At 45.0% G+C, this 15,459-nt stretch overlaps 1 protein-coding gene across 1 annotated transcript in view; it reads right to left on the bottom strand.

Annotated features, from left to right (window-relative positions):
- The window catches only part of EIF3L (eukaryotic translation initiation factor 3 subunit L), a 37,711-nt gene that overhangs the window by 21,864 nt on the left and 388 nt on the right, over positions 1 to 15,459 (bottom strand). The window contains 6 exon segments of the mRNA NM_001135207.2: positions 1,953 to 2,026; positions 2,261 to 2,330; positions 6,582 to 6,643; positions 9,649 to 9,728; positions 13,772 to 13,982; positions 15,204 to 15,252. Of these exon segments, the coding sequence (NP_001128679.1) occupies positions 1,953 to 2,026; positions 2,261 to 2,330; positions 6,582 to 6,643; positions 9,649 to 9,728; positions 13,772 to 13,982; positions 15,204 to 15,252 (546 nt within the window).

Here is a 15,459-nt window from a genome sequence, read left to right as displayed (position 1 = left end):
GAGATGGGGTTTCACCATTGTGGCCAGGATGGTCTCCATCTCCAGACCTCGTGATCTGCCCACCTAGGCCTCCCAAAGTGTTGGGATTATAGGCGCGAGCCACCACACCCAGACTATTTTATGTTTTGTAGTCTCTATTTCTCGAACTCCTGGACTGAAGCGATCCTACTGCCTTGGACCCCAAAAATGCTGGGATTACAGTTGTGAGCAATCTGTATTTTTAAATAGAAGGACTGGGCTAAATAAGATGGAAAAGAATAATGATGACATTGAACATCATCACAATCAACAGGCAACATGTATTAATTATTCTGTGACAGGCACTATGCTAAACACTCTATACGTAGTATCTCAGCAACATTCGCAGCAATCCGTTTTAGAGATGGGGAAACCAATGCACAGTGTGGTTGAGTAATGTGCCCACAACAGAACATGTTACCATTTTAAAATGGGCCAGTAGGCCAGGCGCGGTGGCTCACACCTGTAATCCCAGCACTTTGGGAGGCCAAGGAGGGCGGATCACCTGAAGTTGGGAGTTCGAGACCAGCCTGGTCAACATGGAGAAACCCTGTCTCTACTAAAAATACAAAAATTAGCTGGGCGAGGTGGTGGGCACCTGTAATCCCAGCTACTGGGGAGGCTGAGACAAGAGAATCGCTTGAACCCAGGAGGCAGAGGTTGCAGTGAGCCGGGATAACGCCACTGCACTCCAGCCTGGGTAACAGAGTCAGACTCCATCTCCAAAAAAAAAAAAAAGCCAGTAAACAGCAACAGCAAAACCTGGACTTTTACCCCCAGGCTACACAGCTACTGTGTACACATTTGGCACAGTTCTCATTCGACCTTGAACAGCAACTCCTGAGGTAGGTGATATTCTTGTTGTGATGAAAATGTTCTATTGTATTCTGATCGAGCATACACTTAAGTAACCACCACCACAATCAAGATATAGATGGCTAGGCATGGTGGCTCACTTTGGGAGGCCAAGTCAAGAGGCTCACTTGAGGCCAGGAGTTCAACACCAGCATGGGCAACACAGCAAGACCCTCGTCTCTACAGTAATATAAACATCCACGTAAGTTGGTGCAGGCCTTGTAGTGGCAGCTACTCAGGTGGCTGAGGTGGGAATATCACTTGAACCCTGGAGTTCTAGGCTGCAGTAAGCTATTATCACTGCACTCTAGCCTGAGCAACAGAGTGAGACCCTGACTCTTTTTTTTTTTTTTTGAGACAGAGTCTTGCACTGTTACCAGGCTGGAGTGCAGTGGCACGATCTTGGCTCACTGCAAGCTCCGCCTCCTAGGTTCAAGCCATTCTCCTGCCTCAGCCTACTGAGTAGCTGGGACTACAGGTGCCTGCCACCACGCCCGGCTAATTTTTTGTACTTTCAGTAGAGACGGGGTTTCACCGTGTTAGCCAGGATGGTCTCGATCTCCTGACCTCATGATCCGCCCGCCTCGGCCTCCCAAAGTGCTAGGATTACAGGCGTGAGTCACCGCGCCCGGCCTGACCCTGACTCTTAAAAAAAAAAAAAAAAAAGATAATAGAACATTTCCATTGTGTGGGTAAAGAAAGGGAGGCTCTGAGTTTAAATAGCACATCACTGTTACAGAGCTACCAGCAGGTGGCAGCACCCAAGTTAGAATCCACTTCCACCTGGCTCCAAAGCCTGTGAAGCCTGTGTTCTTCCCACCAGACCACCTAACAAGGTCTAGTAAGAGCTTGATGAAGGTCAGGAGCTGAACTTATCCGACTTCCAGCTTCCTATCTGGAGTGCTTAGGCTTCCCTGCCTCTTTCGAAAACCAACTGAAACTGGAGTCTACTGCCATGGGGTATTTTACACTACAATGGGGATATTTTTACACCCTGCAGCTTTTTTACACAAACAATAGTAACAGCTATTCCTGGCATGGACCAGTTATTTCAAATTAGGCTGAAGCTGACCAGATACCTGGTAGATGAACTCATCGATGATATCCCAGAGCCACTGGTTGGGTAGTTCAAGGGGAGCAGGACCATCGGCATCTGTGCAGGAGATCACAGAAAAGTCAGATTCAAAGCAATGACTCTGCCCATTCTGTAGGCTGCAGAATGCTTTGTAATTTCTCTCTTAAAAGGACCATGAATCACAAGACCTCCCCTCTTCCCACCTACACATTAAGATCCTGCTAATTAAAAAAAAAAAAAAAAAAAAGCTGGAGGCCAAAGCTGAACCTCATCATAACCACACACACCCTCTTGGCCAAATCTCAGACTCACTAAGAATGTAGTTGAAGAGATTGCAGTAGTTGTAATAAGATTCAAACCTCTGCTCCAAGGAAGGTCCCCCCTGTAAAGAAAAGAAGAGATATCAAGATACAGATATTTAATTTTAATGTGTTTTACCCATGGTATACTGTGACAGCTGTGAACAAATACAAGAGAATTGTTATCTGTCCTCTCTTTCTTACTATGTAAATATGCAAGTGAGAGGGAAGATAGAAAGTCCTATAGCAGCTGAGGCACTGAATACTGCAACACGTGGTTAGGTTCTACAGCAACAGACCTTAAATGACCCTCAGAGCAGGCATGATGATCTGGCAAAGCAGAGAGAAGGAAAAGTGTTTCAGAAAAAAACCACACTAGCAAAGGCGAAGAAGTTAAATCGTGGCACTTGAAGGCTAGGGAGTTAAGAGAAGATAATGCTGCACCGGGCATCATTAGACTACGGGCCAGGAATGTTGCAGTCTTCCAACGCCAAACAAGAATCTAGGTCAGGGGGCCTGCAAATCTATTCCGCCACCTGTTTTGTAAATAAAGAAGTTTTACTGGAACACAGCCATGCCCACTCATTACATATTGTTGATAACTGCCACAAAGACATAGCTGAACAGATTTGACAGAAACCATCATGGCCCTCGAGACTAAAATACTTATTATCTGACCCTCCACAGAGAAGGTGGCTGACCCCTGGTCTGGTCTTTATGTTGCTTGCATCTGAGAACCACTGATAGTTTCTGAGCTGGGGAACCATACCATGAACAATGTATTTGTGTTGGAGAAGAAACACAACTTTGGAGTCAGTCCCACCTCTTATTAACTGTGGGGTTCTCACAAGGTATTTAATCTCAGTAAAATGTGGGCAAAAGATTGTTGACTAGTCACAATTAAGTAAGATTATATAACTAGGCGCAGTGGCTCAACGCCTGTAATCTCAACACTCTGGGAGGCTGAAGTGGGCTGATCACCTGAGTCCAGGAGTTTCAGAACAGGCTGGGCAACATGGCAAGACCCCGTCTCTGTTTAATAAAAGTTATGTAAGGTGCTTAATACATTAAGCACAATCTAAGCACATTCAATGAAAAACTGCTCCCCAAGGGCTTAAAACTGGTCATTTATGTAGGAGTCCTGGTAGCTAATAAAAAGATAACAGCATCAATAAGCTTCTGCTGAATCTTCATCTACAGACCGAACAGAGAGATTAGAGGTGGTAAAACCAGCTGTACTATGGGCTATGGTGTCATGGTGTTCCCAAAAAAGCAGTGTACACATAATGGCTAGATTCTTAGCATATCCACAAAGTACCTGAACTTTAGCATCAATGGTAGTAGGGAATCTTTACTTTTTTTTTTTTTTTTTTTTTTTGAGACGGAGTCTCGCTCTGGTGCCCAGGCTGGAGTGCAGCGGTACGATCTCAGCTCACTGCAACCTCTGCCTCCTGGGGTCAAGTGATTCTTCCGTCTCAGCCACCCGAGTAGCTGGGATTACAGGCACGTGCCACCACGCCTGGCTAATTTCTGTATTTTTAGTAGAGACGGGGTTTCACCATATTGTTCAGGCTGCTCTCGAACTCCTGACCTCGTGATCCACCCGCCTTAGCCTCTCAAAGTTCTGGGATTACAGGCGTGAGCCACAGCGCCTGGCCAGGAATCTTTACTTTCTATCAGATAAAGTAGTCAGAGATCCCGCTGGGATGCCAGAAAAACATGGCCCCTTACTCTGGCAGCAAGAACTTTTCCACATACCACTACCGACAGTGGCTCCTGTGGCCAAGGCAGGAGTTCTAGCCATATCAAGTGGTCCTCAAGGAGAAGAGGGGTGAGTAACTGTGAGAAACTAGGACCTCCTTAGGTGGAGATCTTGGTGCCAATTTCCTTCACTTACACATGCATGCAAGCACACACATGCTCAATTAACACCATTATGACCAGACATTATTCTAGGCCCTGGATTATATTAGTGAACAAGACAAGCACATACCCTGGTGGAGTTAACCTTCCAGTAGATTAAGAAACTCCCTCCCCTAAATAAACAAATACAACGTACAAGACATAAGTGCTCTGAAGTGCCACGAATATTGCCAGGAGCCCAGGGAGGGAGGGGGAAAGTTTCAGGAAATGAGTGAGAAGGGAAACAGGGCTAAAATCTGGAATTAGTAAGTGTGATGGGAAGTCATGGTAGGATTGGGAGTGACCTGATGAAACTATGTAGCAAAAGGATCATGCTGGTTATTATGTTGAGAATAAACAGCCAAGAGTGGAAACTGACACCAGGTAAGCAGCTCCTGCAGTAATTCAGGGAAGAGATGATAATGACTTCAACTAGGTGAGCAGCAGTGTGGCAGTGAAAAGTGGCTGATTCAAGAAGTATGCTGAAGGCCAGGCACAGTGGCTCACGCCTGTAATCTTAGCACTTTGGAAAGCCGAGGCGGGTGGATTACCTGAGGTCAGGAGTTCGAGACCAGCCTGGGCAACATAGCGAAACCCTGTCTCTACTAAAAATACAAAAATTAGCCAGGCGTGGTGGTACATGCCTGTAATCCCAGCTACTCAGGAGGCTGAGGAAGGAGAATCGTTTGAGCCTGGAGAATTGCTTGAGCCCAGGAGGCAGAGGTTGGAGTGAGCCGAGACGGCGCCACTGCATTCCAGCCTGGATGACAGAGCAAGACTCCATCTCAAAAACAAAACAAAATAAAACAAAACAACAAAAAGAAGTATGTTGAAGACAGAGCTTAACAGCATTTGCTGGATATCATGTCAGAGAAAAGTCAAGAATAATGCCAAGGCTTTTAGTCCAATTAACTTGGTAATAAACGGTAGCATTTATTGAGATGATTACCATGAGAAAAACTAGTTTAGAGGGAAAATAAGAATTCAGTTTTAGATGTGTTAAGCTTGAGATGACTCAGACAGCCAAGTGCAGATGCTGACAGCTGAATATACAAGTCTGGACTTCAGTGGGGCAACTGAGGCTAAAGATAGAGATTAAGTCATTGGTGTATATAAATACAGATGGCATTTTTTTTTTTTTTTTTTTTTTTTGAGACAAGAGTCTCACTCTGTCACCCAGGCTGGAGTGCAGTGGTACGATCTCGGCTCACTGCAACCTCCGCTTCCCGGGTTCAACGGATTCTCCTGCCTCAGCCTTCCAAGTAGCTGGGATTACAGGCACCCGCCACCACGCCCAGCTTATTTTTGTAGTTTCATATTTTTAATAGAGACAAGGTTTCTCCATGTTGGCCAGGCTGGTCTCAAATTCCTGACCTCAGGTGACCTGCCCTTAGCCTCCCAAAGTGCTGGGATTACAGGCGTGAGCCACCGCGCCCGGCCTTAAATAGTACAGATGGCATTTTAAGAAACTTTAGGCACTCTAGGCCGGGCGCGGTGGCTCACGCCTGTAATCCCAGCACTTTGGGAGGCCAAGGCGGGCGGAACACGAGGTCAGGAGATGGAGACCATCCTGGCTAACACAGTGAAACCCCGTCTCTACTAAAAATACAAAAAAATTAGCGAGGTGTGGTGGCAGGCACCTGCAATCCCAGCTACTCAGGAGGCTGAGGCAGGAGAATGGCGTGAACCTGGGAGGTGGAGCCTGCAGTGAGCTGAGATCGCGCCACTGTACTCCAGCCTGGGCGACAGAGCGAGACTCACTCTCTCTCAACAACAAAAAAAAAAAAAAAAAAAAAAGAAACTTCAGGTACTCTATAATTTAGAAGTCGGGAAGAACAGAATCTAGCAAGTGCCCAAAGTTGGGATAATGTGTAGAATACTGGTGTTATAACAAGCTGGTCTAGATTCAAGGAGTTTTGTCACTTACTAGCTGGATAAATTTGAGAAAAGGTAACCTCTTGGCACCTCAGGTGCCAACTTTGCACGATTGATAGTAGAATTAGTTATGTGAAGATGTGTGCTAAGTGCCTAGCATTGTGCTTGGCATACAGTGACAGTGTTATGTACATTTCAGAGAAACGGAGGCTCAATGCTCTGAAGGGAAAAAGAACCACAAGCAGAAGCAGCAGCAGGTACCTGGAAATATCCTATGAGGCTGGCAGCCTATAACCAGTGCATGGGTGATTGCCCAGTCCAGGAGAATTGTGGGGACAGAGAAATTTAAAAGAATGCATAGGTTATATAGCGTTAGTGTGTCTGAACAGCTTTCTGGGTTAAATTGTTCCTTCCACCACTTCTTAAAACTCAAAAACATGCCAATCACGCCCAGACACTGAACCAATATAAACAAATGACTGTGTTCTAGGGACAAAAACAGTACAGAGTTAAAAAAACAACAACAACAAAAAAAACTGCAACACTTAAATACTTACACTGACTTTGGCATATATGTGCCTGTAGTATAATTCTTTGTATAAAATCAGGAAGACAGCATCTGAAAGAGATGGCAGAAGGGTGCTTCACTAACCATAAAACTGGGGTATCCTGGCAGCTTTAGCTCTTTGGTGGGGAGGAATAAAGGTAATTCTGAAGACTAAACAACATCTAAATTGCTATGCATATGCCCCAAGAATACATGCAATGAGAAAATCCACTTCTCATTTGACTCCATCAACCTCAATCTCTGTCGATGAGATTAAGATCTCATTCAGATCTATTTCCCTTCACCATTTAGAGACTTCTGCCATCCAAGTGCATAAATAAACCAGCACACAAGAGTAATTAGACAAGCGTGGTGGTGCGCACCCATGGTCCCAGCTACTCGGCAGGCTAAGGTGGGAGGATCGCTTGAGGCCAGCAGGCACAGGTTGCAGTCAGCCATTATCACACTACACTCCAGCATGGGCAACACAGTGAGACCCCCATGTCAAAAAAAAAAAAAAAGGAAGAAAGAAAATATTAATTTCAGAATGTTGTTTGTTTGTTTGAAGACAGGGTCTCGCTCTGTTGCCAAGGTTGGAGTGCAGTGATATGATCATGGCTCACTGCAGCCTCGACTTCCAGGGCTCAAGTGATCCTTCCACCTCAGCCTCCCGAGTAGGTGGGACTACAGGCATGTGCCACCATGCCTGGATAATTTTTTTTTTTAATTTTTTGTAGAGAAGTGGGTCTCCCTATGTTGCTCAGGTTAGTCTAAATCTCCCAGCCTCAAGAAATCCTCCCACCTCAGCTTCCCGAAGTACCAGAATTACAGCCGTGAGCTACGACACCCAGCCACAGAATGAGTTTTGAACTCATTCTGTGTTTAGTCAATTGAGAGTAAATGTTCAGGCCAGGTGCAGTGGCTCATGCCTGTAATCCCAGCACTTTGGGAGGCTGAGGTGGGTAGATCATTTGAGGTCAGTTCAAAACCAGCCTGGCCAAGATGGTGAAATACCATCTCTACTAAAAATACAAAAATCAGCCGGGTGCCTGTAATCCCAGCTACTCGGGAGGCTGAGGCAGGAGAATTGCTTGAGCACAGGAGGCAGAGGTTGCAGCGAGCAGAGATTGCGCCACTGCACTCCAGCCTGGGCAAGACAGCAAGACTCCGTGACTCCGTCTTAGGGGGAAAAAAAAAAGGAGTTAAGTGTTCAAAAAAACGTTAGCTATAACAAAAGAAATGAGAGACTTGTACACTGAAAACACAAAACATTGGTGAACGCAACCAAAGACCTAAATAAATCAAAGATATCCCATGTCCATAGATTGGAGGACTTAATATTGGTTTTTTTTTTTTTTGGGACGGAGTCTCGCTCTGTCGCCCAGGCTGGAGTCCAGTGGCGCAATCTCAGCTCACTGCAAGTTCTGCCTCCTGGGTTCACGCCATTCTCCTGTCTCAGCCTCCCGAGTAGCTGGGACTACAGGTGCCCGCCACCATGCCGGCCTGCCCAGCTAATTTTTTTGCATTTTTAGTAGAGACGGGGTTTCACCGTGTTAGCCAGGATGGTCTCGATCTCCTGACCTCGTGATCCGTCCACCTTCACCTCCCAAAGTGCTGGGATTACAGGCATGAGCCACCGCGCCTGGCCTGGAGGACTTAATACTGTTAAGACGGCAATACTCCCCAAAGTGATCTTCAGATTCTAGGCAATTCCTCTCAAAATCCCAGCTGGCTACTTTGCAGAAATTGACAAGTCCATCCTAAAATCAATAAGCAAATCCAAGAGACCCAGAATAGTCAAAACAATCTTGGGGAAAAAAAAAAAAAAAGAACAAAGTTGGAGGACTTACCAATTCCCAATTTCTTTCTTTTTTTTTTTTTTGAGGCGGAGTTTCGCTCTTGTTGCCCAGGCTGGAGTGCAATGGCGCGATCTCGGCTCACCACAACCTCTGCCTTCCGGGTTCAAGTGATTCTCCTGCCTCCACCTCCCAAGTAGCTGGGATTACAGGCATGTGTCACCATGCCCGGCTGATTTTGTATTTTTAGTAGAGATGGGGTTTCTCCATGTTAATCAGGCTGGTCTCAAACTCCCGATCTCAGGTGATCCACCCGCCTCGGCCTCCCAAAGTGCTTGGATTACAGGCGTGAGCCACTGCGCCCGGCCTACAATTCCCAATTTCAAAACTTACTACAAAAATATAGTAATCAAGACAATGTGGCTGGGCACAGTGGTGCATGCCTGTAATCTCAGCACTTTGGGAAGATCACTTGAGGTCAGGAGTTCAAGATCAGCCAGGTCAACAAAGTGTGACCCCATATCTACAAAAAATTTTTAAAAATTAGCTGGGCAGGCCGGGTGCGGTGGCTCATGCCTATAATCCTAGCACTTTGGGAGGCTGAGGTGGGCGGATCGCCTGACGTCAGCAGTTCGAGATCAGCCTGGCCAACACGGTGAAACCCCGTCTCTACTAAAAATACAAAAATTAGCTGGGTGTGGTGGCAGGCACCTGTAATCCCAGCTACTCGGGAGGCTGAGGTAGGAGAATTGCTTGAACCTAGGAGAATCGCTTGAACCTGGGAGGCGGAGGTTGCAGTGAGCCAAGATTGTGCCACTGTACTTCAGCCTGGGAGACAGAACGAGACTCCATCTCAATAAATAAATAAATAAATAAATAAATAAATAAATAAATTGGTGCCAGGGTAGCTGAATATCCACAAGCAAAATAATGAAGTTGGATTTGCCTACCTCACCCATATATAAAGGACATCATCTAAGAAAGTCAAAGGTGGGAAGCTAGAGAGCTTATTCCAGAGTGACTGTAATGACCCCCAAATTATAGAAGGAAATAGAAACAAGTCAATACAAAGATCTAAATTTCACCATATATGAGAGATCTCTGTCCTCTCTTAAATCATCCAGCCTTCGACAAGTTATTTTGCCAAGGACCTACTACATACCAAGCACCAGGGAAACAAAACGGTGAGCAAAACAGACACAGACCCTCTTGAGCTTCCTGTCTAATGACTCAGCCACTGGATTCCGCTCAGTGCACAAGATATAAAGAGCTCACACCTACCATTGCCAACCTGTGGAGCAATGGCTTCAGCCTCGGGCCAAGGTGTATTCTTGAAGAATCTTTCAGTCAGCTTGGTCCAGCTAAAAATCAAGCAAAAAAATCTCTAAAATTCCAAAAGGACTGGAGAATGCCAATCCTAACATTTTACAGATGAGGACCCAGGCTTAGAAAGGGGAAGATGTCATAAACAGAGCTGAGGCCAAAGCCCTTCAAGTCCACAACTGTCCTCCACCCAACTCCACACTTCAATCTTTCTCAACACAAGAAAATATTGTTTTTGTATCAGTTAGGGACCCATCAAGCTTTTCAGGATAATCTCCTGCCTCTGTATCATTAACTATAGCCATATTTAACTGCTTGCTGTTTTCTGCTATAAGAACTACTTTTTTGGCCACCATTCTTTAACACAGCGTTTCCATCTCCTGGAGCACATCCAAACGTCTCTAAACACAGAAGCAAATCAGTCTGCTGCAGTCCAAGGCCACAACAGACCTACAGCATCCAATTTAAACACTGCTGCCTATCCAATCCAAACACTGCTACTTGACAAACCTGCAACAGGTTGTTTAATTTTCTTCTCCTGATCCCCTCAGCAGCTATTAATACTTTCCTCCAATCTCCTCAAGCCCCACCCCTCCTGCTTCTCTGGCTCTTTTAGTCCAACATATAAACATGCTCAAGTTCCCCTAAAAAACACTGAACAGGCCAGGCATGATGGCTCACGCCTGTAATCTCAACACTTTGGGAGGACAAGATGGGGTATCGCTTGAACCCAGGAATTCAAGACAAGCCTGGACAATATAGGAAGGCCCTGTCTCTACGGGATGGGGGTTGGGGAGAAACATAGAACAGAAAAGAAACACTGAAACAGGCCAGGCGCGCTGGCTCACACCCGTAATCTCAACACTTTGGGAGGCTGAGGCGGGTGGATCACTTGAGGTTAGGAGTTTGAGACCAGCCTGACCAACATGGTGAAACCCCGTCTCCACTAAAAATACAAAATTAGCCAGGCATGGTGGTGCACACCTATAATCCCAACTACTTGGGAAGCTGAGGCAGGAGAATCGCTTGGAGCCAGGAGGCGGAGGTTGCGATGAGCTGAGATTGCGCCATTGCACTCTAGCCTGGGCAACAAGAGCGAAATCCCGTCTCAAAAATCAAAAAACAAAAACAGAAAAAACACAGAAACAAAACACAAAGCCACTCAGTGACCCTTTATGTCCCCGATACTTACCAATTCCCCTTTCTCACCCCACTGCTCTCTGGCTGTTGCTTCCATCACTCTATTGACATTGACCTTGCTAAGGTTATCAAGGCCCTCCAAGTTACCAAATTCAACTGGCTTTTTTTCTCATCTGGACCTCACTAAAACATTTGGTGATACTCTCTTCCTCAGTTTCTTCTGCAGACTTTTTGGTTCCTGTGACATTTCTTTGCCAATTTACTATCTACTTTTCACTTTTCTTTCTGCCTCCTTTACTAGATCCTTTCTTTGCCTGCCCACCCATCCCTAAAGAAACATACTTCTTAAGGCACCAGCATTTCTTCTCACATTCTCCTAGAGAAAGACTTACAAGATGCTTGGCTTCAACTGTCATCTGTATCTGCGGGCACTGCCCAATGCAGTAGCCACTAGCTACATGTGGCTACTATATAAGCAAAGAGTTAAATTTTAACTTTCAGTTAGTTGCCATTTAAGTTTAAAAACCAACACTTAACTCAGTATTGGAAAACTTTTAGGTCTATTTGGAATTACTCTAATATTTGAATCTACTTTTCCAGTCATAAACTCTATAAAATCTAAACACAAAGCAAGTATTTCTGATACACACTGGATTTAGGAAACTTTAAGTATAAAGAAAAAAAGGGTAAATATCCCCTTAATTTTTAAATACTGATTACAAATAGAAATAATATTTTAAATAAATCTCCACTTCGCTTGGCTGAAAAATTAAAATTAATGTCTAGCTATATTTCTATTGAACATCAGGTCCATTTTTTAATTTTGAGAGAGGGTCTCGCTCTGTTGTGCAGCTCACTGCAGCCTCAACCTCCCAGGCTCAAGCGATCCTCCCACCTCAGCCTCCCAACTAGCTGGGACTATAGGCATGCTGCCACCATGCCCCAGCTAATTTTTGTAGGCACTGGTTTATATACTTCTAATCACAAAAGACCTGGGGAATAAAGAAAACACAGGTCAGCACACTTGCCTTTCAGGTCACCCACCTGGCCCTCTTCCAACTGTCCTTTCCTTTCTTTCATTCCTGTTCTAAAGCTTTTTAATAAACTTTCACTCCTGCTCTCAAACTTGCCTCCCTCTCTTCTTCCACCTTGTGCCCCTCAGTCGAATTCTTTCTTGTTAGGAGTCAAGAACTGAGAATGCTGTAGACCCGTACAGATACGGACTCATCATCAGTAGCATTTTAGCCCTCAGTGTAATTCTTTCTTGTGAGGAGGCAAGAACTGAGGCTGCTGTAGACCTGTACAGATACGGATTCATCATCGGTAGCATTTTACCCTCAGTCGAATTCTTTCTTTTGAGGAGGCAAGAACTGAGGCTGCTGGAGACCTGTACAGATACGGATTCATCATTGGTAGCATGTTTTGGTGTTGTGTCACTTGAACACCTTCGGCTGCTAACCTCTTTTGGTGCCGCATGACTTGGATCCATTTGCTAGTGGTGAGAGACCTCGATGCTGCACCTTCTTCGGCTGGAGGTGTTCAACCTCTGAACAAGGTTTTCTCTCTTTCTCTCTCCTGCTTACTAACTAACCCCCAGAACAATTCTTCTTGGTCATAAGTGACTCTGTTCCCGTTGGCTGATCTCTCAGCTCAACCTAATGGGTGGCTTGCAGGGGTGGGAAGGACCTTGGAGTCCACACCAAGTAGAACTTAGGCTCACGAGAGTGGCAGGGGTGAAGCCTAAAACCATGCAATGTCTGAGGTTTCCTCTGCTTTTCAACTACAATCAGCTCTTTCAAAACAACAAAAAAAGAAAACACATGTCAGAGATCCTATTCATTGATCAATAGGCCTTTGGCTATTTGTTTTCTCTCCCCCATCCTTCTGACTTGCTTAAATTCTATTTCCTTGGTGAAGTCACTCCTGACTATCCCAGCTTTGACTGACCTATCTTATCTCTAACGCTCATTACACAACGGCAGCCCCTCAAAACCTGCGGAGTTCAGCTTGCTCTGATATGCACTGAAGGGCTGCATAGCACAGTTTAGAAATTAGGCTTTGGTGCCAGACACTGCAGGTTCAAATCTCAGCACATCCATTAAACTAGCTACATGACTTATTTCTGTGCTGTTTCCTCATCTGTAAAATGAGAAAAACTGCTACTTCATGGGGTTACTGTGAAGGGTAAATGAGTAAAAACACAAACAACACACTGAACATTGACGGATCTATCCTGGTAATAAAAACAAATGCTAATCATTATTATTATAATTGTTAATAGTGATATTATTTTAGGCTTTGTATAAATTTCTGAGGATATAAAGTCCAACAGGCCGGGCATGGTGGCTCACGCTTGTAATCCTAGCACTCTGGGAGGCCAACGGGGGTACATCACTTGAGGTCAGAAGTTCAAGACCAGCCTGGCCAACATGATGAAACCCCGTCTCTACTAAAAATACAAAAATTAGGCCAGGCACGGTGGCTCCCACCTGTAATCCCAGTGCTTTGGGAGGCTGAGGCAGGTGGATCACTTGAGGTCAGGGGTTCAACACACGCCTGGCCAACATGGTGAAATTCTGTCTCTACTAAAAATACAAAAAAATTAACTAGGCATGGTGGCACATGCCTGTAGTCCCAGCTACTCAGGAAGCTGAGGCTGGAGAATCACTTGAACCCAGGAGGCGGAGGTTGCAGTGAGCCAAGATCTTGCCACTGCACTCCAGCCTGGGCGACAGAATGACACTCCGTTTCAAAAAATAAACAAATGCATAAATAAAATAAAGTCTAACAAAATAAAATGTCCCTAGCCTCAAGGACTCACAAAGACCCCCCCGCAACCCCCTCGAAAGTACTGTTTACAGAGTGCTCACCTCATTTGTAGGAACTATATTACCAGGCCAGTCCCACCCAGAAAGAGGCCCTTTCAGCCAGTAGCCCATACCTGTTCTCATAGATGTCCTGGATCTCATACACCTTCTGGTCAATGACATCACTGGAGACACGACTGGCCTGTAGCTCATAGACTTTCTGGTCAATCAAATCTGAGACAGTTTTGTGGAAATACTGGATGAAGTTTTTGATCACCTCAGGGATCACCTGATAGGTTTGCTGTTCATACTGACGTTCATAAGCAAGGTCCTGCTTTGGATCTCCTGGAGGTTGGATATAACAAATACAGAGTATGCTCAAACCCACATATATGATAGAACGAAATGGCAAGACCACCCCAGAAACTAAACTCAGGTCTGCGTAAAATTCCCTTTTGAATACTCAGAGATACATCTCAAGTCACTCCCAATCTCGTTGTCCCTGTTTCTTCAAAAATATTACCATGACTTAAAGTTATTTTTCACTTATTATCTGTTTTGCACCCTTCTCCCAAGTCTAGGAAGTCAGGAATCTCGTCTGTCTTGTACTCAGACATATCCTCAGGGCCTAGAAAAGTGTGCGTTGGAGGGGAGAGAGGCAAGACTGTTGGAAAGTAAGTGGTAACAGGTACTTAATATTTCTTGAATGAATAACTGTCACCTTCTAAATATATGACTGTGCCAAGTTACTACTAATAAACCTCTCTGTTATATTTTCTATTCTTTAGGAGACATTAACATACAGAACTGCTATAAGGATTAAACAAAATATTTCATACAAAGTACTTAGAACAATGGATAACACTGACTACTAAGTCAAGTCACTACAACGTTTCAGGAAACCTCAGACACCTCCCAAAAACATTTCATTCGGGCTTGGTTTGAATTACTTAAATTTTTCACATCAAGATTTTCTTCCTTGGGGCAGGCGCGGTGGCTCACGCCTGTAATCCCAGCACTTTGGGAGGTTGGGGCGGGTGGATCACCTGAGGTCAGGAGTTCAAGACCAGCCTGGACAACACGGCAAAACCTCGTCTCTATTTAAAAAATTTAAAAATTAGCCGGGAATGGTTGTGGGCGCCTGTAATCCCAGCTACTCAGGAGGCTGAGACAAGAGAACTACTGCTTGAACGTGGGACGCGGAGATTGCAGTGAGCCGAGATCGCACCACTGCACTCCAGCCTGGGGGACAGAGGGAAACTCCATCTCAAAAACAAAAACAAAAACAAAACAAAACAAAAAAGCTTTTCTTATTTGGCTAATAGTTTACACAAGAAAACCATAGCCAGGTAAGTAATCCTTCTCTTCCAAGACTGAGGTGGACTATGATAAAAAGCCTGATTTATTAGGCTTTATACAACCCCTCGCACTGGCAGCTAATGACTGACTCCAAACCTGGACCATCAAAGAGCAATTTTTAACAGGTGCCTGTCAGAGCTGGTTCTAAGACATTCCAAAAGGAACTGATCCCTACGTGTACTCAGCCAGCCTAACCCGTGGTCTCACCTGTGTGCATATCATAGTCGCTGGGATAAGCGTAGGGGTCATAAGCCGCCTAGAAGAAAAAAGACACAGTCAAGGACAGCCGCCAAGTCGTGAATTCAAAACGCTCATCCTAGAGTCTAGATGCCAAGCAGAGAGCTAAGGATACAGAGGCGAATAAGACACTGTGCCTGCCTTTGAGGAACTCACACGCCTTAGAGAAAAGGGACAGTAAACAGACAATGACAATACAACATTACGGGTGCAATGAGGTGGAGCA

The sequence above is a fragment of the Pan troglodytes genome, chromosome 23 (assembly GCF_028858775.2).
Source record: "Pan troglodytes isolate AG18354 chromosome 23, NHGRI_mPanTro3-v2.0_pri, whole genome shotgun sequence".
Taxonomy (NCBI): domain Eukaryota; kingdom Metazoa; phylum Chordata; class Mammalia; order Primates; family Hominidae; genus Pan; species Pan troglodytes.
Note: the sequence above shows the minus strand (reverse complement) of the source record. Positions and strands in the feature narration are given on the sequence as shown.